The sequence below is a fragment of the Oryzias latipes genome, chromosome 9 (genome assembly GCF_053564925.1).
Source record: "Oryzias latipes strain Hd-rR chromosome 9, Olatipes_Hd-rR_3.1".
In the NCBI taxonomy this organism is placed as follows: domain Eukaryota; kingdom Metazoa; phylum Chordata; class Actinopteri; order Beloniformes; family Adrianichthyidae; genus Oryzias; species Oryzias latipes.
In genome coordinates, this window is record NC_136245.1 from 6,791,893 (window position 1) to 6,815,420 (window position 23,528).

At 43.0% G+C, this 23,528-nt stretch overlaps 1 protein-coding gene across 2 annotated transcripts in view; it reads left to right on the top strand.

Moving 5' to 3' along the window:
- unc5db (unc-5 netrin receptor Db) overlaps nt 1–23,528 on the top strand; it is a 199,282-nt gene that overhangs the window by 164,127 nt on the left and 11,627 nt on the right. For both annotated transcript variants that reach the window (XM_020706238.3, XM_078952552.1), the window contains exons 13-14: nt 12,898–13,125; nt 22,162–22,311. In XM_020706238.3, coding sequence (XP_020561897.1) covers nt 12,898–13,125; nt 22,162–22,311 — 378 coding nt within the window. The remainder of the gene's footprint in view (nt 1–12,897; nt 13,126–22,161; nt 22,312–23,528) is intronic.

Here is a 23,528-nt window from a genome sequence, read left to right on the forward strand (position 1 = left end):
TAATCATATCATAGACTTCCGTATTTTGGCGGTCGAAGCCGGCTGGCCCGACGTCGCCCTCAAAGGGATTTTTTATCAGTCGCTTAATGAAAAAATTAAAGACCATCTATGTACCCAACCAGAAACCAACCATTTCGAAGAACTTGTATCTGCCGCTCTTCGCTCAGACATGCGGCTCCGTGAACGTCAGGCTGAACGTAATCATTCTTCTGACGAACCATTGCACGTAGGGCACTCCAAGCTAACCCCCGAAGAGAGACAGAAACGCAGTAATGAGGGTCTCTGCTTCTATTGTGGAGATGCCGGTCACATTGTTTCACAATGTTCGAAACGTTTAAGCTCTCGTACTCCCTCGCCAAGAGTCAGGTTGCAAGGGAATCTTTCGGAAGATTCTTCTAGTCCCTTTTTGTTTGTTCCTGCCAAGATCTCCAATCTTAACCTCGTTCACGAGCTTAGCGCTCTCATAGACTCTGGTGCTGAACACAGTTTTATCGATTCTAATCTTGTTCGTCAACTCAAATTACCTGTTGAATCTCTTGACGTTCCCGTTAAGGCCGCTGGATTAGGGGGTAAACAGTTATCTAGAATCACACTCCGTACCAAGCCCATCTTGTTATTTACCTCAGGTAATCATCGGGAATATCACCAATTCTTTGTTACTGACTCCCCTCAGACCCCTGTTATTTTGGGGTTCTCTTGGTTACATTTACATAATCCTCATATTGACTGGTCGTCTATCCGCATTGTAAATTGGAGTACTTATTGCATGGCCAACTGCTTACATTCCGCCCTTCCGTCCACACCCACTGCTTATCCTCTGGAAGATCCTGACATTGATCTTTCTAAGGTGCCGACCTGCTATCATGATCTCAAGGCTGTATTTAGTAAATCCAAAGCCTGTGCTTTACCACCCCATAGGCCTTATGATTGCGCTATCGAACTTCTCGATGGGGCCCCCCTACCCAAAGGAAGATTATTCAATCTCTCCGGTCCCGAGAAGACCGCCATGGAGAACTACATCCAGGAAGCTCTCTCCCTCGGTCACATTCGACCCTCATCCTCGCCGGTCGGTGCTGGGTTTTTTTTTGTTGAAAAGAAAGATCAGTCCCTTAGACCTTGTATTGATTATCGGGAACTCAATCAAATAACCGTAAAGGATAAGTACTCTCTTCCACTTATCAACTCCGTTTTCGATTCTGTCCAAGGGTCCAATATATTTACTAAACTCGATCTCCGGAATGCTTACCATCTAGTTCGGGTTCGCGAGGGAGATGAATGGAAAACAGCTTTTACCACCCCCCTCGGGCATTACGAGTACTTAGTCATGCCCTTCGGCCTCACCAACGCCCCCGCTGTGTTCCAGCGTCTCGTGAATGATGTCCTCCGGGACTTTCTCAACCGATTTGTTTTCATCTATCTAGACGATATTCTCATCTACTCTGGCGATCCCTCCGAACATCGGCACCATGTCCGCCTGGTCCTCGAGCGCCTATTAGAAAACAAACTTTTCGTGAAAGCGGAGAAATGTGAGTTTCATGTGAACACTATAGCATTCTTGGGATACATTCTAGAGGCAGGTAAAATCAGGCCCGACCCCTCTAAAATAAAGGCCGTGTCTGAATGGGAGGTCCCCGTATCTCGCAAAAAACTGCAGCAGTTTTTGGGTTTTGCCAATTTTTATAGAAGATTCATCCGGAACTATAGCAGCATCGCAGCCCCCCTGACGCAGCTCACCTCTGTCAAAATCCCCTACGTCTGGAATCCTGCCGCTGATGCCGCCTTCAAAAAACTTAAGGAACTGTTCATTTCTGCTCCCATACTGATTCAACCTGACGTCCACAAACAATACATAGTCGAGGTGGATGCGTCGGACTCCGGGGTTGGCGCTGTGTTATCACAGCGGGAAACGCCCTCTGGCAAACTAAAACCATGTGCCTTCTTCTCCAGAAAACTCAGCCCCGCGGAGCAGAATTATGATGTCGGGAACAGGGAGCTACTTGCCATCAAGCTTGCTCTCGAGGAATGGCGCCACTGGCTGGAGGGGGCAGAACAACCGTTTATTGTTTGGACAGATCATAAGAACCTCGCTTATTTACGCACAGCCAAACGTTTGAATGCCAGACAAGCCCGTTGGTGTCTGTTTTTTGATAGATTCCACTTCACTATTTCCTATCGCCCTGGCAGCAAGAACGGCAAACCCGACGCCCTCTCCCGGAAATACAACGTCACAGACTCCCCTTCATCTCCTACCATCGTACCCGATTCATGTTTCGTGGGCAATCTCACATGGGATATCGAGTCCAGAGTGCAGCAGGCCCAGGGTGAGAAACCTTCCACCGTTAATTGTCCTCCTGGTACCCTGTTTGTTCCCCAACGCCTTAGGTCTGATGTCATCACTTGGGGTCATTCCTCCAAGATCGCCTGCCACGGAGGGGTCCATCGCACCCTCCTTCTCCTCAAACGACGTTTTTTTTGGCCTTCTATGGAGAATGACGTACGTGATTATGTCGCGGCCTGCTCCACCTGCGCCAGGGCCAAGGCTTCTAACTCTCCACCTGTTGGTCATCTACATCCACTTCCCACTCCTAGCCGGCCTTGGTCGCATATCGCCGTTGACTTCGTTACTGGGCTACCACCTTCACGGGATTACACGGTAATATTCACAGTCATTGACCGTTTTTCCAAAGCCGCCCAATTCATCCCTCTCGTTCAGTTGCCTACTGCCAGAGAAACTGCTAACCTTCTCATTGACCACGTCTTCCGGCACCATGGGATACCCTCAGACATCGTGTCCGACCGCGGACCTCAATTCGTATCGCAAGTCTGGAGGGCTTTCTGCTCCGCCCTCGGAGCTTCCACTAGTCTCACGTCAGGTTATCATCCACAGTCTAATGGACAGGCCGAGAGGGCCAACCAAGAGTTGGAGGCCATGCTTCGCTGTCTGGTGGCGCAAAATCAGGGGGACTGGTCGGACTACCTTGTCTGGGTTGAGTACGCCCATAACAATCACCCGTCCACCGCCACAGGTATGTCGCCTTTCGAGGCCTCACTGGGTTACTCACCACCCTTGTTTCCCTCCCAGGAGCTCGATCTGGCAGTGCCCTCGGTTCAGCTCCATCTCCAGCGTTGCCAGGACGTTTGGCACCAGGCCAGGGCGGCTCTCCTCCGCACCAAGGAGAGCAACTGCCAGATCGCCAACCGCCACAGGGTGGTGAGCCCCACGTACCAACCGGGACAACAGGTGTGGCTCTCGTCCAAGAACATACCTCTTCAGGCCACCTCCCGTAAGTTGGCTCCCCGCTACATTGGGCCCTATACCATTGATCATGTTATCAATCCCTCCTGTGTTCGCCTCAAGTTACCGGCCACTCTCAGAGTCCACCCTTCATTCCATGTTTCGCAAATTAAACCTGTCCGTCAGAGTTCACTTTGCCCGCCGTCCACTTCCCCTCCACCCGCCCGGATCATCGACGGCGCGCCTGCCTTTACTGTTAGCCGTGTGTTGGATGTGCGGCGTCGGGGTCGCGGTTTCCAGTACCTCGTTGACTGGGAGGGGTACGGCCCGGAGGAGAGGTCGTGGATTCCCCGTTCCTTCATACTGGACCGCTCCGTGATTGACGATTTTTTTCAGGCACATCCCGGTCGTCGTCCTGGACCGCCTGGAGGCGGTCGTTGAGGGGGGGGTACTGTCATGGTGCCTCTGTCAGACTCCTCCCCCTCTTCAGCTTCACCTGTCGCAACCAGCTGTTTCTGCTCACCTCATCACCTTGCAGCCTCTTAAGGAGACCCTGGATCATTATTCGACGCCAGTTCGTTGTTGTTCCTACGGTGCTTAGTCTGGCCACTTCAAGTCTTCCCTCATGCCTGTCTGCTCTTCGCTAATACTTTGTTTCTATGCTGCTTCAGGAAACCTCACCCACGAGAAGCTCACCTGGTTGCAGTCCATCATCCGCTCGCCTCACCATGCTTCGTCTCTGACTCCATCTTGGAAATCACGGTTACTGCCGTCAAGACCCTCCAGCCTCCTCCTCTGGTCGTCCAAGTATCCTGGGATTATCCATTGTTCATAAATGCCTTCCCAACTGTGAAAAGTATTAAAACTTTTCCCATCGAACACGCCGCCTCCCGAGTCTCCTTCCGGGTTCCAGCATCTGGGTCTGTCACTCTCGCAAGATCATGACATTTACCAGATGTGAGGGGTACTAGGGTTTCCAAGCAAACCATTCACAAACAACTCCACCGCTTTGACTTGAATGCCAGACGACCTTTGCAGGTGACTTCACTGACACCAAGACTCCACCGTGCAGTGGACACGAGACCATGTGACCTGGACAACACAGCAATGGTCTACCGTTCTATTCACTGATGCATCAGGTCATCTCACACAGAAATGATGGTCGTCAGTGTTGCTGGAGAAGGTTAGGTGAGCGATATGTTGAGGTCAACGTGGTCCCCAGGGTTCATTTTGGTGGAGGAAGTTTAACAGTCTGGGCAAGCAACACCAGTCAATGCTGATCTGGTTAATCGTCATCCATCATTTTCCCAAATTCCACGAGAGCAACCCTAACTTTCTGTTTATAGATGATAACACTTCACTATATGGTGTCAGAATTGTCACAGTGAGAGTCCGTGAAGTAGGAGTGTCTCATATGGTATGGCCAATAATGTCCCCTGACCTGAACCCCATAGAGCATGTCTGGAACCAGCTGAAGCTGAAGATGCACTCCAACCCCAAGTGACCTGGCAGAACTGCATGTACCATTTGTTACCTCAGAACAACACCATGATCAGCAGCATGCCAAGTCCTCTTTTGTGGCAAATAGTGGAATAACCTGCAACTGACATGGTCAATGTTTGTTATTTAGGGCTATCTTTATTATTGTCTTAATTTCTAGATTAATAAATATCAAACTAAGGGAACTTGTGTTTCTTCCATTCATCTTTAGTAATAACAAGGGGAAATTTTTGGTATTTCATTTAAATTCAGAGCAAATAGGAAAAGCATGCACGTAAATAACAAAATCACTAACTTACTGTGAGTAGTGTAGCTGTGATTTATGGATGATAATGCATATGGAAACATCACAATATTTTGTTTCCATCTAGATTCTGAAATCAGGTAAAAAGAGATATGAGATCACCAGCAAAAAAAAAAAAAAACAAGGTATATAATTCCATTTGTTGAACACATAATCATTAATTTCATTTTAATATTCAATACTCAAGCAGTCTTAAAAGAATCAAAAAGATATTAAAGGATTTCAGTATTTCAAATTTTAACATAGTCATGTTAGGTCATTTTAGCTCTTTAGAAGTTGACTCAAGTTTACACGAGTTAAGAATGTGGGTCAGTCATCTGTGCATTCATTCGTGTGTGTTTGTTTTTATATTTATTTTGATTTACTGTAATTTATACGCCACTAGCTGCAGCTAACTCCTAGAGGGGGGAAATCTTTCACCCAAATGCCAATAAACCAGTTCTGATTCTGGAAGAAATTCAAACTTATCTAAAACAGAACTTTTCAAAGATTTATAAGCTTTTCAAGTAAATGCTACATTCAAGTGTTTTCAATCACTTTTGTATCCACCTTTGTGTATGTGTTGATTCAGCAGTACATCAATATGTAGAGTTTGCTTCTGAAGGAACAAGGTACAAATTACACGAAACATATGAATAAAAAAAAATTTTTGTTGTATAAAATGCCAAATATTTGCCTGAACATCATACGTTAGATTTAGCCTTCAGTTGACCATTTGTATTTAATATTGTTTGTCTAACTTTATACCAACCAGGGGCAAATCTACAGGGGGGCACCCCCCCTAAATGTTTTAGTCAATATTACTACTGTTATTGACAAAGATTGAGAAATCAGCTTTTTGCAGCTGCATGCATACCAGATGCGATTTGCGCTTCAGGCGCATTGGGTTTCAATGTTGAGTACAGACACAACCTGAGGTCCTGCGGTGCAATTTGGGCGTCAGGCTCAGCGCCGCATCAACCAACGAGGGACTCAGCCTTGGGCTGTTTCAGTGACTCGATCAAAAGTTAAAAAAAAATCCAAAGTGAGCTCTCCATATGAGGATTTTCGTCCTGAACTTCCATCCATTTCCTTAAACCACTGGGCCTGCGAGGTTGCCAGATGCTGCCCCGGTTACTGTTTGGCGAAGACGGGATACACCCTGGACAGGTCGCCAGCCTGTCACAGAGATCGAGGTGCGATTGAGCCTGCTTTAATAGCCAGCCACCTGGTGGACAGCGTAGTGCACTCGGATGCCCAGGGTCCAGCACAGCTAGCATGTCCGCCACCCAGGCTGCTGGTCCCTGGGCAGCAGAGCTTGCTATGCTGGCCCGCTTGTGGTCGGCTGCCGGGCAGACGGTAACCTGAGGGGTACAATAAACTGGGGCAAACTGGGCCACAAACAAACGCAAGTAGTGTTTAAAGTAGCCGTCAGGGCAGCTTTTGCTGCAGGAGTGATGTACAGTGCACCAGGAGAGACTGAAGGATCTGGTGAACCCAGACACGGCAACTTTCTTGCCGGTGCCTCTCCATAGCTCTCTAAAACATATAACAAAAATAAAAACAGTTTGAAAAAAAGTTTTGATCTTAAGGCCTCACTTATGCTGCCCAAAGTATTTTTGATACTAACAAAAAGACATTTCCCAAGAGCTTTCCATCAAAAATGGACGATCTTTTCTCTACACACTCATATATTTTGTATCTCTAACTGTTATTCCTTTAGCCTTTAGACTTACCTAACCTTTGCTTTGTGTTTACATTTGCGTTTTTAGTGCAAGAGGGTGACGTCTATAGATGAGCTGGAGATCTTATTGAAAGAGGAAGAGAGAATGGAGGCAACACGAATGAACTCAAAATTCATTCCACTTTTAAGTTTTGCTGTAACGTTTAAAGGTCACAGAAATCTTTAGAGCCTCGAGGTTAGAATTAATGACTTGCCATCGAGGTACAACCTCAAGAGACAGAAAGAGAGTTTAGAAAATGAATAATGCCTCCAAATGCACAGTCCCATTAAAATCTTCTCTTTCATCTGTCAGTAAAATACTCTACTGCTATAGTAGACTACTATTCAATTCCATAATGCAGTGCATTAAGCATGAAGGTGCAGGAAACGTGGATTGTACTGAACATCAAGGACCTGACATAAACAACATGATGAATAAAATGATTGTGTTTTCTTCTCTGTCAGAAAGATTTTAATATTTAAGTTGGCTAACCTTTTTTACAGTATCACCAAAAGCAATCTTAGTGTTTTGTTTAGGGTTTTAAATGCTTTTTTTTCTGTAGATCCTTAACTAAGACATAGTGATTTTCACTGACATTACCTTGAATGATTTTTTTAAAGTTGAGATCTTCCATGTTGGGAGCAAAACGCTTTAATGATCAGAAATTAGTTTATTTGACCAGGACAATGCACTTTATAAAGCTGAGCTGCAAATGCACTGAGTTAGCCAAAATACTTGTGAGGAAACTGGATTTTCTAGAAAGGACTGTATTAAATTTTAGTTCGTAACCCCGTCAGTTTCTTACACACAGAAATAATGAATAATGACTCAGAGACAAAACTTAGCTTTTGTGGAGGTTTTACTTCGTCCAAACACGAAGGGGACAGACATATGAACATGGTACATTCAAAGTCCGAACCAACGAGCTCAGGGATGGGCTTTGGTATAAAAACCCTGCATTTGCATATTCAGAAGATCGTCCGATGGACCTCGTGTGAAAAACACACCCACAGGTTACTGCTGGAGGGAAGCTCCAAGGCTAAAGTGAAGATAAGTCTGAGGCCTGCTCAGCAGAAAACATGCACAGAAAAGAGGGAGTATGAGAATAAACTGTTAGAACAATAGTTTGGCTGTGCTGTCTTCAAATGTAATATAATTTTGAGATGACAATACATGCTCAGTGAATTAAGTTTAAACCATTAGTGTAATAAAAGTTAAAGGCAGTTTCTAACTATTCTTCACAATACTTTTTTTATTGTTGTCCCTGGTGGTAAATTAGTCTCCAAAAACAAAGTGAAATTAACAACCAAAATACAAAAAAGACATTTGTATTGTCTCATTTGTGTTGTCAAATGAGACAATACAAATGAGAATTAGAAGTCAACATTGTCAAAGGTTAAAATAAAATGTAAATGTAAATGAGCCAAAGAAACATTATTATCAGATAAAAATTTAATGTAAATATTTAGGACAGTGATGAACATTGTAAATGGAAAGTCAACAAAAATGTCCTTTCATTGGACATTATGGTTGATTGTACTCTTACTTGTAACTCTCCGTTTAGTATGTTCATTTTGGATTTGGAACTATTCCAGAGAGAAACTCCAACACCATCATGGCAACACTTTCAAAAAATGTTTTGTCCGGGCCAGTGGAAGGTCGTAAAAAGGAGTGGCTTCTTCTTTAAGGGAGGCACAATAACCATGTTAAAACCAAGAAGGAAGTACGAATAAACCACATGTAAATCAGCACTTTATTGAATTTCTCCACTATGACACTATGACAGCACCCGCAGCTGGTCTTGATCAGTTTTCATTAAACAGTTGGATTCTTCTGGTACAGAACAGTTCTAAGTCAGCTGCTGGGTACAAGCACATGCAATATATTAGTGATTTGTGCATCAATTATGTAATTTTAACATATGTGCACCTTACATGCAGTGTAAAAGTTATATATCAGCGGTACATGCATAAAGAGTCTGCTAGACATGCATTGACATACGTGGAAAGCCACTAATTTGTGTATGCATCTTGCAAAAAATCACACAATTGCTCATGATTTACATAGTAACTTAGTATAAACGATGTAAAATACGGATCAACTGCTTTATTCTTAACTGACCAATAATTTTCACGTAAAGAACTATCGTCCGAAACCCTCGACAAACATCAGTAAACATTGATGAATAACAAACGCAACAAACACTTATGAATAATGTATATCTCGCACAGGGTGGCTGTCTCATCAGAGCACCTTTCTCTCACACAACTTAGTCATATTTCAGTGTCTTATACAGAGGATGTAAAATTTGTAACAGTCTTCCTTCCTCTATCAAAGAACTTTCACAAACTCGGTTTAAAAAAGATTTAAAAAAAGTTTCTTCTAAATAATTGTACTTTTCCATATGGTATGTCTTTGTTAGTTTGATATAAGTATGTAATTGCATGAATGAAATATGTATTGATTTCACTTTACAGTATTGTTTTTAATAGGAGCTTATAGACTTATTATGGGGGTTGCGACATGTTAAGCCCCTTGTTGGTTTTTGGCAACCATCCATCACACCCAGCATTGTTGTATATTCTGCTTTTATTTACTTATTTTTCTTAAGTTTCTTTCTTAAGATAAATGAAATAAATAAAATAAATAAAAATAAAAAATGTATCACAAAAGACCAAAATTTCATATGTGGAAAATGTGCATAATGTACTTAGGGTGACAAGGAAATGGAACATACTGTTGTGCGTGTAAAATATATTGGGAAGTATTGGTGAGGATAATGTAATGATCCTTTTCGCACTAAGGGCTCACTGAGTGGTCTAAAATCTTAAAATTTTGTGTGTCCCGTACAGGTTTGACCATTTTTTACCTGCAGCCATAAAGGCAGTTGTGACATAGGCATTGGAAAACAAACCCAAGCTACATTCATAGCAACGCGCGTTCAGGTTCCCACGTGCAATAAAATGTCAGCATAAATGCACATTTCAGGCTTCTAAAATTAGATACACCACTGAAAGTCATTTTTTAAAATGGGTCAATGTTGTATTTTTAGGAAAGGTAACTCAGATATCTGTTAGAAAGATATAATACAATAAAACAAACTTAACACATCATTAAGGGACAGCTGCTGTGCCGATCTGAAGATGCAGCGTTGAGATTATTATCTCAACTGCCGCTACTAAGATTTAAAAAAAATCTCTTCGAACGGAAGTCAAAAGGAGTAAAAAAAAAGGGAGGTTAGAAGATACTGTATTAGCATAATGGGATGAGGCAGGAGATTGAACTGTATTGTAATGGTGCTAAGGCCATTGCAAGACAAGCTGGCAGAGTGGCAGAATGTGCTCGTTTGGTGTCAAGAAGGGCTGTGAGAAGTGCGGCTTTTAATTGGCACTTCACCAGTAAACTTGTGATTATTTGTAAGAGACCAAAGATGCCTCTTGAACATGTGTTGTAACACGTTGTGTCTCACAGCTCCTCATTAAATTGTAGGCCGAGAGATTTTATTGATTCTGTTTCCCTGCCAGGTGGGGCATTGCAACATGCTGCCTGACAGTAATATGAGTAGAAACATATTTGAGGGTGAATACTGCGATCTCTGCTGCTTTTTCTCTAGACTTCATCTAATTCTAAGTTTATTTATTTTGTCACTTTGATAGGAAAGAAAAAAACAAAACGTGTATTTTTAATTTTTTTATTAATGTGGGAAATCATTCAGATGAGCAGCCCACCACCACCCAGGAGTTCTGAGTATTCCCCCACTCCAACCCCAGGCCTGAGCCAGGGCTCCTCAAGGGAGACCCACCCCATGCTCCAAGAAGACACCCACCCACCCCGCGGAAGGTCCAGGAGAGAGCAAGGCAGAGGCTCCCCACCCCTGCCCAGGAGGAGGATGCCCAAGAGAGGTTGGGGTCCCAGAAGAGCGTTGTAAACATGGCCCGACCAGGCTCACCCACTGTTGGAATTTTGAAGAGGCCCAGCGCTCCAGAGCAAGGACCAAAACCCACACCAAAGGGATATGGACACACCCAGGCTTAGATGTGATGTGATCCCCAGATCATGGTCTTATCAGAGAAGTCAGGGATTCCTTTGCCTGCAAGGAGAGAGTGCACTTTTCTGGTAAACAGCACAAAGAAAGCCAGCACCCAAGGGACACAGACACCATTGCTGATGGCCCAGTTCTCCCCACCAGGAATGGGGTAGGGGACAGAAGATCAGAGGTCCCTGTGTTCTCAGCAAGCAAGGCCAAGTGGGGCTCATATGGTTTAAAATTGGGAAGAAAATATGAGCCCCAAATGGGTTTTTACGTAGTTTCCTCGGTGGCCTCGCCACGCTAACCTGCCACCCGTCGGGTAATGTACAAGCTATGCCGGGGACCAGCAGAGCAAGCTATCCACCTGTCCACTGGGGGGCTGGCTTGAGGACATAACCATTTGGGGCCCACATTTTCTGCCCATTTTTAAACCATTTGGGGTCCTCTTGGCCTTGCAGGCTGGGTTTGTTTGTGTCTGCGTGTGTGTTGGAGTGTACAGTATATTGTTGTGGGGTAAAGAGTGAATAGTAACCACTATTGCTAATCAGGTGGGAGCTTGTTGGAAGGCCACACCCCTTCCACTGAAAGCATGCTGTTTTTCTTTGACTTTCTGAGCATTATGTTTTTATTTTACATTATTTTTATTAAGTTTTCAATTTTAAGAAAAAGAAACAACAAAAAAAACAACAGTGGCAGCCAGACAAAACTACACAACATTCAACTGACTATGTTTAAGAATATAAATGTAGTAAATCGACTGTAAAAACTTACCATAAATGTAATGTCCCAATTACAGGTGGTGTTATGGGGATATGGCAATGTGCCAAAAAGGGTCCCCATATTTTCTCATGCCTTTGCTGTTTGTTCATTTTATCCAAACAATGATGTTCCAGCTGTATAACAGATACCATCTCCCACACCCAGTGTTCAAAATTTGGTAGGGTGGTGGATTTCCACCAAACATTTCCGAGTTCTACGGCTAAAAGCAGGTCAGGTGTGTATTGCAGAGTCTCTGTAGAACATCTAAACATTGCAAGGTTGTGATCTGGTTTGATGTCTTTGTTATAACATTTAGAAAACCATTTCGAGATGGCAGACCAGAAATAAAAAAAACTGGGGGCAAAATCAAAAAAGATGGGCAAGTGTTCCTTTTGCAGCGGAACATTTATTACATTGAGGGGAAACTTGCAGAGAAATGTACCGGTAACTCAATTTTGTTTTGGAGTAGTGTAACCTGTGTACCACCGTAAAGTGAATGAGTTGATAACAAGTATTAGTAGAACAGGGGGGATAAACTAACTTTGCTTATTTTAGGGCTTTGTTGGTGGCATAAATATTAGCAAATATGTTTTTAGAAAAAAGAAAATTATCATGCCCCTCGGGAACCACATTGTGGCCAATTGAGGCATCTGATAGGTCAGTTCATAACTTGAATAACTTGTAATAAACATGTAATAAAAGAAAAAGCTTTATCAAGAAAATGTTTAAAAAAGGTATCAGAGTAAGAATGGTTAATCCGACAAAGAGAATGACTGGATAACAGCTGATTTTTCTCTGTAGACGTCGATCAGATTTTTTGCTTTTTGGAGTCAGCGGGTGCTTCCTGTTTGGAACGCCAGTGGGGAGGGGTCAATCAGTCCAGTTCTCATTTACAGTCAATACTAACAAAATTAAAGCTTATAAAGATGTTTGCTTGAAAACTGGTGAAATCCCACCATTTATAGAACAATTTTCAAAGTTGCATTTCATTACAAGAAGATATACAAGTATGAATGACTTTTGTTTTCCACAAACAGGTTATTCTTAAGATATGAAGAGCAGAAATGTTTTTTTTAATACATTTTTTAAGTTTAACAAATACAAAAACTTAATTTGGTGATTATCTCAACCAGAGTTTAGGTGTTAACCAGAACAGAGTGTGATGCAAAGACGGTCTGTCGTATGCCGGGGCTTTCAAAGAAAAAGGATGGGGAGTTCTGCCTGCAGAGACAGACAACCTGTCAGTTTTTCCTGTAAAAAGACTCCACTTCTAAAGAAAGGACTTGAAATTCCTTTATGATGAAATTCCATGTAAGTTTTCTCAGTAACAACAGGGTTCCTAACATTTTTTCCCCCTTTACTGTAGGAAGTGATGTTGGTAGATGAGGAGTCCACTTCCTGTTTTTGTTTAATGGACTCAACCTGCTGCCACCTGCTGCTGGACCAGCCAGGCTCATATGCGCTGGTAGGGGAACCTCTCAATCAGGCTGCCATGAAAAGGCTGAAGCTGGGTGTGTTTGGTGGCCTGGAGGCCAGCTCTACAAACTACTGTCTACGTGTTTATTGTGTGGATGACACGCCACATGGCTTTCAGGTGAGTCTTGATCATTGGTGAAATTCTTAAGACACACCCGACACCTGTTGTTATTTTTGTTAGTTTTTTCCTAATTACAGCTTTTTATACAGTAGATGCTTTCTAACTATGCTGGTTATAATAGCTTGCATAAGCTAAAAAAACTCAAGGACACTGTGCACAACAGATTAAAAACATTAAAAATAAACAAAGGATGGAAAAGTCCCAGTTTTCCAGAGAAACTTTTGTAAACAGATGAGTTTTAGGATTTGACTTAAAGTGAACCAAGTGACGGATGTCTGATGGGAGGGAGTTGTAGAGGGAGCAACAGAAAGCTCTGCCCCCTATGGTGCTGAGAGGCGGACAGGGGACATGGTGAAGCAAATGGAGGACAAGGATCTGAGAGAGCAGATGGAGATGAAATTATAGAGGAGGTCATACGAATGTGGAGTAGAGAGGTAGGGAATGGCCGTGAAAGTGTACGGAAGGATTTTGAACTGAATTCTGTTGTTAGCAGAGAGTATTCTTTCAGCATAGGGAGTGTTGCAGTGAAGAGTCTATGATGGTGACAAGGACAGTAAAGTTTTAGACCAGCTTTATTTTATGGAGGAGTTGTTGTGGAAGATCATAGAGAAGAGCTTTGATGTGAGTCTGTACAAATACAGAAGGAGAATGAGAGGTGAGAAAAAAAGCAATGGCAACATTTACACTTCCTTTCCCTTTTTACACGTGCCTAACTTTTAGTTAACGCAAATTTCTAATCGGCCAATTACATGTCAGCAACTCAACTCATTTAGGTAGTAGACATGGTTAAGGTGATCTGCTGCAGTTCAAACTGAACATCAGAAGAAGGTCTATTTAAGTGACTTTGAACATGGCGTGGTTGTTGGTGCCAGACAGGCTGGTCTGATTATTTCAGGAACTGCAGATCTACTAGGATTTTCACCCACAACCATCTCTAGGGTTTACGTAGAATGATCCAAATAAGACAAAATATCCAGTGAGCAGCAGTTCTGTGGGTGAAATGCCTTGTTGATACCAGAGGTCAGAGAAGAATGGCCAGACTGATTCCAGCTGAGAGAAAGGCAACAGTAAATCAAATAACCACTGGTTACAACTGAGGCCTGGTACCAATTGAGCATAGTTACAACACCACAGTCTATCTGAGTATTGTTGCTGACCAGAATAAGGCACCATGTCATAAAGCCGGAATCCTCTCAGACTGGTTTCTAGAACATGACAATAGGCTCACTGAACTCAAATGCCCTCTGCAGTCACCAGATCTCAACCCAATAGAGAACTTTTGGGATGTGGTGAAACCGGGAGATTGTCCTCCAGGATGTGCAGCCGACAAATCTGCAGCATCTACATTATGCTGTCATGTCAATATGGATCAAACTCTCTGAGGAATGTTTCCAGTACCTAGTTGAATCTATGCCACCAAGCATTAAGGCAGTTCTGAAGGCACAGGTGGGCCAGCCCGATACTAGCAAGGTGTGCCTAATAAAGTGCCAGGTGAGTGTATTTCTTAGGTGGAAATATCCTATTATACTCTTTCATGTATAATTTGGTTTTAGTCTTCTGGCTATTTTGAAGGTAAAACTGGATCCTGCATCATATGACATTCATAAAGGTCAGCTCTTCGATCACTGGATCAATCTGGTTTGGCTCGCACCTACTGAAAGGTTGAGAAGTTTCTCATTTTGGAGATGATTACTTCTGGTAGCATCACCAGTCTTGTCCTGTTAGGTTGATGGGAAATGTTCCAAGTTATCTTCCAGTAAAGATGTTAGAGATACTGTATAGTCCAAAGTTCCAAGATCTTGTGGATTTCCTCAGGAAGATCTGAAGTCTGAAAACCATTTTACTAATTAATGTCTTTTAAGTTTCACCATGAATAATTTGTAGAGATAGATGGGCATTATTCTGACCTCTTTGCAAAAGAACATAAGTAAACAAACTTGTTTTTACACTTTACACTTTTGTCTTCCTGATGCCCCACAAACAAAACTCCACCATGGGAGTAATGGGAGTTTTGTATCATGTTTTATTTGATTTAGTTTTAGTTCATGGTTAATATTACAGAAACATGGCATCACCTAACATTCCAGAATTACATTTTTCCCCCCAGATATACAGTGGAGCTAAAACAACCCAGGCTCAACAATGTATATCACGTAAGAGCAGAAGGAAAACTGTCATAGGCTGCAGAGCATTTACCAACATTTTATTTGGATTTATTGTTATTTTAAAATTACATTTATAAAAACGTGACCATCAGTCTCCATAAAAGACGTGTTCCTCTTTCGGGATGAAAATGCATTAAACCCCTCCCATCAGTCAGTTTATTACCAAGGACACGGCAGCCAGATGGTGTTTAGAGGCGCAGCAAAGAGAGGATCCTCATCTGAAATTGTAAACATCTTTGTGCTCTATACCAGAAAATGTTACTTTCCAAAATGAACAATGTCAAACAACCCCATCTTTACATTGACAAAGGATCACACTGAACTGCAGAATGCACTCACATCAAACTAAAGCTGGTGATGCTTCAAAGATGTTGCCATAACAACTTCCAAACTAGTGAATCAGTTGCTGCATCGTTTTTGTTTTACTTGTACTTCTTGCAACAACAATACATAGATTTTCTGTTATAAATGAGAAAACAGTACAGGTCAGTGGGTCTGTTTAAAGGGCCTATACCATGCAAAAACAACTTTTTGAGCTTTTAAGTGTATTATAATGTTCCTTCCTCTGAGGTCCAGCCCTTCCCAACCCACAAAAACGAGTGGGTTTCCATGAGCTGACGTAGAGAACGGCCCCTCCAAAGGACGAGTCTCCGCTGCCAGCGCCGCCCCAAGCTAACGCACACACCCATTTTCTCCACGGAGCTAACAGTGTTTGGCCAAAACCTTTTGTTTGCATAATATGCACATCCATTTTTGCAAAAGTTTGGATGTTGTTTGATTTTGTGGGCAAACGCAGACATGCTGTCGAGGCTGGCTGTAGGTTGACGTTGTGAAATGGCCATCACCCACAAGGAGCGAAAGCCAGAGCCTCAGAGATGGAGATGTCTTACTTCCGGGTAGGAAAATTAGCTGCGAAAAGAACACATATTTCATTTACAAATGTTTTTATTTTTGTTTGCCAAAGGTACTATATCATCATATGTGTGGATATAGTTTACCATACCTATAAGAATAACATGGCATTGGCCCTTTAACACCCTCTAAGTGGAGGGATGCCTAGCCCGTAACCCCTAAACATGCATTTTCAGACGCTCCAAATGCCCCTACAATTGGGTGGGGTAAAGTGAAGCCACAGGGATAGCGAAAGAATTCAGATTTAGCCCTAGAGTCCATTTAGAAAAACATCAAAAATTGTGACAGACTAATCCAACTCTGGATCCTTTAAAAGCGGGGCATGGATTTCTGCTGTCAGAGTCTTGTTCTGAAGTTCATGTAACTGAGACATTGTTCCACATGCCACTGAGGATTCGATGTGGCTCTTGCACACATCACTTGTGGTAACAGCAAAGCAAAAATACTAATACAGGCCGTACCGTGTCAATGACAGAAATAGATGTTTTTAAGTGCATTACAAAGAAGAACTGTAGGTTTAAGGCAAAGGAGGAAGAAAAATCTCATTACTGTGTGCAAGTGTCAAGGTGATGAAGAGAAATAGAAGGACAGGATGAGTGCAGTATGCTGGTTGAACAAAGGCAGCAAATAAAGCCCATTTAAAAAAAATCTTTAAAACATTGTTTTCCCCCAAATTCTTTTAGCCCCCTCATTTAGGATCTTTTCAATCTAGCCACAGGGGTTGCAAGCCAGTAACTTCTGTGCCGGTCCCAAGCCCGGATAAATAGAGAGGGTTGCGTCAGGAAGGGCATCCGGCGTAAAAATTGCCAAAATAACCATGCGAATCATCCACAACACTTTAGACATACCGGATTGGTCGAGGCCCGGGTTAACAACGACCGCCACCGATGCTGTTAACCTACAGGGTGTCGGTGGAAATTTGACTACTGTTGGTGGAAGAAAGAGGGGAGGCAGAAGGGTCCGTGGCCAGAGAGAGAAGGGAAAAGGCAGGAACATAGGTTTGAGAATAGGGACTCTTAACGTTGGCACAATGACAGGGAAAGGCAGAGAGCTGGCAGACATGATGGAGAGAAGGAAGGTAGATGTACTGTGTGTGCAGGAGACAAGGTGGAAGGGCAGCAAGGCACGTAGTATTGGAGGAGGATACAAACTTTTCTATCATGGTGTTGATAGGAAGAGAAACGGGGTAGGAGTGATTCTGAAAGGGGAGTTTGTAAACAGTGTTCTAGAGGTGAAAAGAGTCTCAGACAGGATGATGAGCTTAAAGTTAGAAATTGAAGGGGTGATGGTGAATGTAGTCAGTGGGTATGCGCCACAGGTTGGCTGTGAGTTAGAAGTGAAGGAGAGATTCTGGAGTGAGTTGGATGAGGTCATAGAGAGTTTTCCCAGAGGAGAGAGAGTTGTTATTGGAGCAGACTTTAATGGGCATGTTGGTGAGGGCAACAGAGGTGATGAGGAGGTGATGGGCAGGTTTGGTGTGAACGAAAGGAATCTGGAGGGACAGATGGTGGTGGACTTTGCGAAGAGGATGGAAATGGCTGTAGTCAACACTTACTTCCAGAAGAGAGAGGAACATAGAGTGACATACAGAAGTGGAGGTAGGAGTACTCAGGTGGACTACATCCTATGCAGACGAGGTCATTTGAGAGAGGTTAATGACTGCAAAGTGGTGGTAGGAGAGAGTGTAGCCAGACAGCACCGCATGGTGGTGTGTAAAATGACTCTGGAGGTCAGGAAGAAGAAGAGAGGGAAAACAGAAAAGAAGACCAAGTGGTGGAAGCTACAGAATGAAGAAACTTGTGAGGAATTTAGGCAGAAGTTGAGGCAGGTCCTGGGTGGTCAGGATGAGCTTCCAGAGGACTGGGAAACTACAGCAGAGATTATCAGGGAAACAGGTAGGAAGGTGCTAGGTGTGTCATCTGGAAAGAGGAAAGACGGTAAAGAGACTTGGTGGTGGAATGAGGAAGTACAGGAATGCGTCCAGAGGAAGAGGTTGGCTAAAAGGAAGTGGGATGTAGAAAGGACTGAGGAAGGTAGACAGGAGTACAAGGAAGCGCAGCGTAGAGTGAAGAGAGAGGTGGCAAAGGCCAAACAGAAAGCTTACGATGAGCTATATGACAGGCTAGACACAAAGGAAGGAGAAAAGGACTTGTACAGGCTAGCCAGACAGAGAGACAGAGATGGGAAGGACGTGCAACAGATAAGGGTGATTAAGGACAGAGAGGGAAAGGTGCTAACAACCCAAGAGAGTGTACAGAAAAGATGGAAGGAGTATTTTGAGGAGCTGATGAACGAGGAAAATGACAGGGAAAGAAGGGAGGAAGATGTGGTTGTTGTGGAGCAGGAAGTAGCAGAGATTGGAAAGGATGAGGTTAGGAAGGCTCTGAAAAGGATGAAGAGCGGAAAGGCCGTTGGTCCTGATGACGTACCTGTGGAGGTATGGAAGTGCCTAGGAGAGACAGCAGTGGAATTTCTAACAAGGTTGTTCAATAGGATTTTAGAGAGTGAGAAGATGCCTGAGGAATGGAGGAGAAGCGTTCTGGTCCCGATCTTTAAAAACAAGGGTGACACGCAGAACTGCAGCAACTATAGAGGAATAAAGTTGATGAGCTACACAATGAAGCTGTGGGAAAGAGTAGTGGAAGCCAGGCTTAGGAAGAAGGTGGAGATTTGTGAGCAGCAGTATGGTTTCATGCCCCGTAAGAGCACCACTGATGCCATTTTTGCTTTGAGAATGTTGATGGAAAAGTACAGAGAAGGTCAGAAGGAGCTGCATTGTGTGTTCGTAGATTTAGAGAAGGCGTATGACAGGGTGCCGAGGGAGGAGCTGTGGTACTGTATGAGGTCGTCTGGAGTGGCAGAGAAGTATGTCAGAGTAGTTCAGGACATGTATGAGAGAAGTATGACGGTGGTGAGATGTGCTGTAGGTCAGACAGAGGAGTTCAAGGTGGAGGTGGGACTACACCAAGGATCAGCTTTGAGTCCTTTTTTGTTTGCTATGCTGATGGACAGGCTGACAGACGAGGTAAGACAGGAATCTCCCTGGACAATGATGTTTGCGGATGACATTGTAATTTGCAGTGAGAGTAGAGAGCAGGTGGAGGAACAGCTAGAGAGGTGGAGGTTTGCTCTGGAAAGAAGAGGTATGAAGGTCAGTCGTAGTAAGACAGAATACATGTGTCTGAACGAGAGGGATCAAGGTAGAAGCGTTAGGTTACAGGGGACTGAGGTGAAGAAGGTGCAGGAGTTTAAGTATTTGGGGTCAACAGTTCAGTGTGATGGGGATTGTGGAAAAGAGGTGAAGAGGCGAGTGCAGGCAGGTTGGAGCGGTTGGAGGAAAGTGTCAGGAGTGTTGTGTGACAGAAAAGTGCCAGCAAGACTCAAAGGAAAGGTGTACAAGACAGTGGTGAGACCAGCTCTGCTCTATGGGTTAGAGACGGTAGCAGTGAGACAGAGACAAGAGGCTGAGATGGAGGTAGCAGAGATGAAGATGTTGAGGTTCTCCTTAGGAGTGACCAGGTTAGACAGGATAAGGAACGAGTACATCAGAGGGACGGCCCATGTTGCCTGTGTTAGCGACAAAGTCAGAGAAGCCAGACTGAGATGGTTTGGACATGTTCAGAGGAGGGATAGTGGATATATTGGTAGAAGAATGTTGGAGATGGAGCTGCCTGGCCGGAGGGCAAGAGGACGGCCAAAGAGGAGATATATGGATGTCTTAACAGAGGACATGAAGTTGGCTAACGTTAGGGTAGAAGATGTTCATGATAGAGTGAGGTGGAAAAGGATGATTCGCTGTGGCGACCCCTGATGGGAAAAGCCGAAAGAGAAAGAAGATTTAGGATCTTTTCAGCAAGTCATCCACTTAAGATGTAGCTGTTCAGTCATCGTGGAGAACCTACTGATTTCCAAAGTGCCCAATTTTATCTTCACTTTTCATTAGAAATCTTTATGAGGGTTTTACTTGTTTGGTAATGTGGCCTCCTTGAAGAGTGTGTGTGCGTTCAATGTTATCGCTACATGGAAGCATTAACTTCCATATGCTTCTGACTTTATAATACGTCTGAATGACAGACGCTCTTAGCTGTACTTCTGTTTCTTAGTGACCCCGTTTGACAATTTACTATCCCGCAATACTCAGAGGAGGCAAAACATTAAAACAAGAATAAAATTAGAGGACATTTTTTATTGTTCCCTCTAAAAAAAAGAAAAGAAAAATGCCTCAAAGTCTGGGAGGAGAACAAACGACAACAATCAGCTTCTCCTCCATGCTTGTTTGGGATTTCATCTGCTGATCATGTCATCAATATGTCACAGGCCAAAGCTGAGTTCCTGATTGGTTTACACAACACCAACTTTGAACTAAAGTTCAGATATTTAAACTCTGGAAACACGCTGCTGCAAGACCGCCGCACCGCACCTGATACTCAAAACTCACCACAGGACATCCGATCGCCTCTACTGCATGAATCGCATACAATGTAAACGTAGCTTAAGACTGTTAGATTATAGGTTTTAAATCTAAGATTTGGTTTAAACGCATTTTTTAGTGTTTTCCTGTTTGACATTCACTATTGCGAGTTGAAATGGTAGATTAAAACCACCAAGTTGTTCCAGAGTTTAGCTGAAACTGGAACTCATCACTCCATTAGGGGATAGATCAATGGCGATTCCTTTGCCCCACATTAGCTGGGATAGGCTCCAGCAACCCGGAGACCTGGAAAATAGATGGACGAATCAAAGACAGTGTACTAATTTCACTTCAAGGTGTATGACAACCAACATGACTAACTAACAGAAGGCTGCAGACTGATGTTGGCAATACATGCTTGAAAGGCGTTCTTAGTTTAGGATCTCATGACGCATCTCAGGTGGGATGCTCTGGCTCTTTTTTCAATCGAATGTACCTATCGTTTCACACAACAGAAGCTCAAGGAGCACTGGATGGGGAGCATTCTCTCTGCCATTCGGAAATGCTTTTACTGGCAGGATTTCTCAGTTTTGTCTGGCATTGCAACATTGTCTCTGCCATAAAAAAATGATCTGAGATATGCATAGGAATAGTGTCAAACAGCACATCAAGAGCTTTTGCCAGAGAGCCGGAGTCCAGTGCAGCATTAGCTGGCTGCTGACACAAAGAAAAAAATAGGCAGATGGCTGAGGAAGATTTTAGATTCCCTGCTGTCATATCTAGCGTGACTTTCATCTGCATTTTTACACATATCCATATGCCATAGCCAGTGTAAAGCAGCGATGTTATGGAGTATGTCCAAACTAATCGTGTAAACACATGCATGCGTTAGGAAACCCTTGCATACACATGGTTTCAGCCATGAACTCCTCTGTGGCGTTCTGTTGGTAGAGATCTGTCTACTTCTGCTTTTTAAACACTGTGCTGTGGACATGTTCACCACAGCACAGCAGGTATGACTGATACATTCCTGCAGGCTCCAATAAAAGTGCTCTTTAATCATAATACATACATTTTTTGATGAGGATGCCAGCCCCCACCCAGTACATAAATTCCCTCTGCATTACGTTGAGCTTTCAATCTGTCATGTCAGAGCTGTTGATGTAATGCTAATGCGAACACGCCGCTTGTAGGATTTGTTCGCTGAAGACTGGGTGTCACTTCGTGGCAGCATGCATCTGCATGAATATTTGAGGGGAGTCAATTAGTGGATGTGACAGAGCAATGGATGGGAAACAGGTGTTTCTGCTGATAGGCAAAGGAAGCCATCTTTCAAATGGAAAAAAGAAGCGAGCCTAAAGGACAACAACAAAATTCAGTAATATGCACAAGACTTTTTTGTCTTGCTACTCCTGCACTCTGTTTAATTTCCACTTTAAAAATATGCATGTTTGTTTGGCTTGTAAATGTCTTTTTCTTTATGTGTTTTTTTTCCATTACTTCTCTGAGTTTCATCATCTGACCCTCCACGCTTTTCTTCCCCAGAGAGTGGTGGCAGCAGAGAGGACCAGAGGGGGTCAGCTTCTGGAAGAGCCAAAGATGTTGCCTTTCCAAGCTAATACTTTCAACCTCCAGGTGTCAATCCAGGATGTTCCCCAGTTTCTTTGGAGCATCAAACCCTTTACAACATGTCAGGTGGGTAAACCACTGCTGTGGTGTTGGAAACATAGAAAACATCCTTCCTAAAAATTCTATTTTTCTAGTGATAAACAACCCCAAAGAAGTAAAATGCAAAAGCAGGGCCCTAGGAAATAAGACCAAAATTCTAACTCGATTGGCAGATTTTCTTTAAATGAGCAAAATAACTGTCAATGGGGTAAGAACAACAAGATTCTGTTTTTCCACAGTATAGAAAAGATAAGAAACAATGAGATAAACTTTATTTATCATGGGGAATTGTCCCAAATTTGGGGATCAAGGTGCAAAGAAAGGAAAAATTAAATGTGCAAAATATTCGAGGAGAAGAATAAATAAATAAATAAATGATACAAGTCTCAAAAAATCTCTCATAACAGATGCTATACAGTAAGAAAAAAAAAAAAGGAGAAGACACTTTATCTTGTATGTTGTAGGAAGCTTTGTCTGTGGATAAAGTGTTGTTTAACCTAACTCTGTTATTTATATTACATGATTAAGGGGCCTATATAATGCAAAAACGACTTTTTTGAGCTTTTAAGTGTATTATGTTATTTCCTCACAGAAAACAAGCCAAAGCGGTATTTTGATCTGTTCACTCATTTCTGGGCATTCCTCTAAAAACATGCTCTCTTAGCACCAGCCCCTCCAAGTCGGCAAAAACGAGTCCTCACATTGTTACGTAGATAAGTGAAGTGCTGCCAGCACCGCCTCCAGGCTAACACACAGACCCACTTTCTCCACGGAGTTATCGATTATCGGCTAAACTTTTATATAGACAGTATGCACATCCATCTTTGTCAAAGTTTGGATGTTGTTTGTTTTCGTGGGCGGAACGCAGACACGCTGCCGAGGCTAGGTTGACGTCATGAAATGGGCAGCAGCTATAAAGAGAGAAAGGCGGTGCATCCAGTCGTCTTACTTCCGGGTAAAAAAGTGAACTATGAAAAAACGTTATTTCGTGTGCCAAAGCTACGGTAATATATTTTATCAGATGTAGTTTACTCTGAAAGGTTTGAGCAAAACACAATAAAAGCCCTTTAAGTAAAAAATAAAGAAAGCTAAATTGTAATCATATGTAAATGTATTTTATTTTATAAAAAAAAAATCTTGAATGATTCATCAATAAACACAAAGCTTTTGTCAGAAAAAAATATCCCTCAAGAATTCCTTTACAAAAAGCACCAAATACTTGGAAGCTAATGCACACACACATA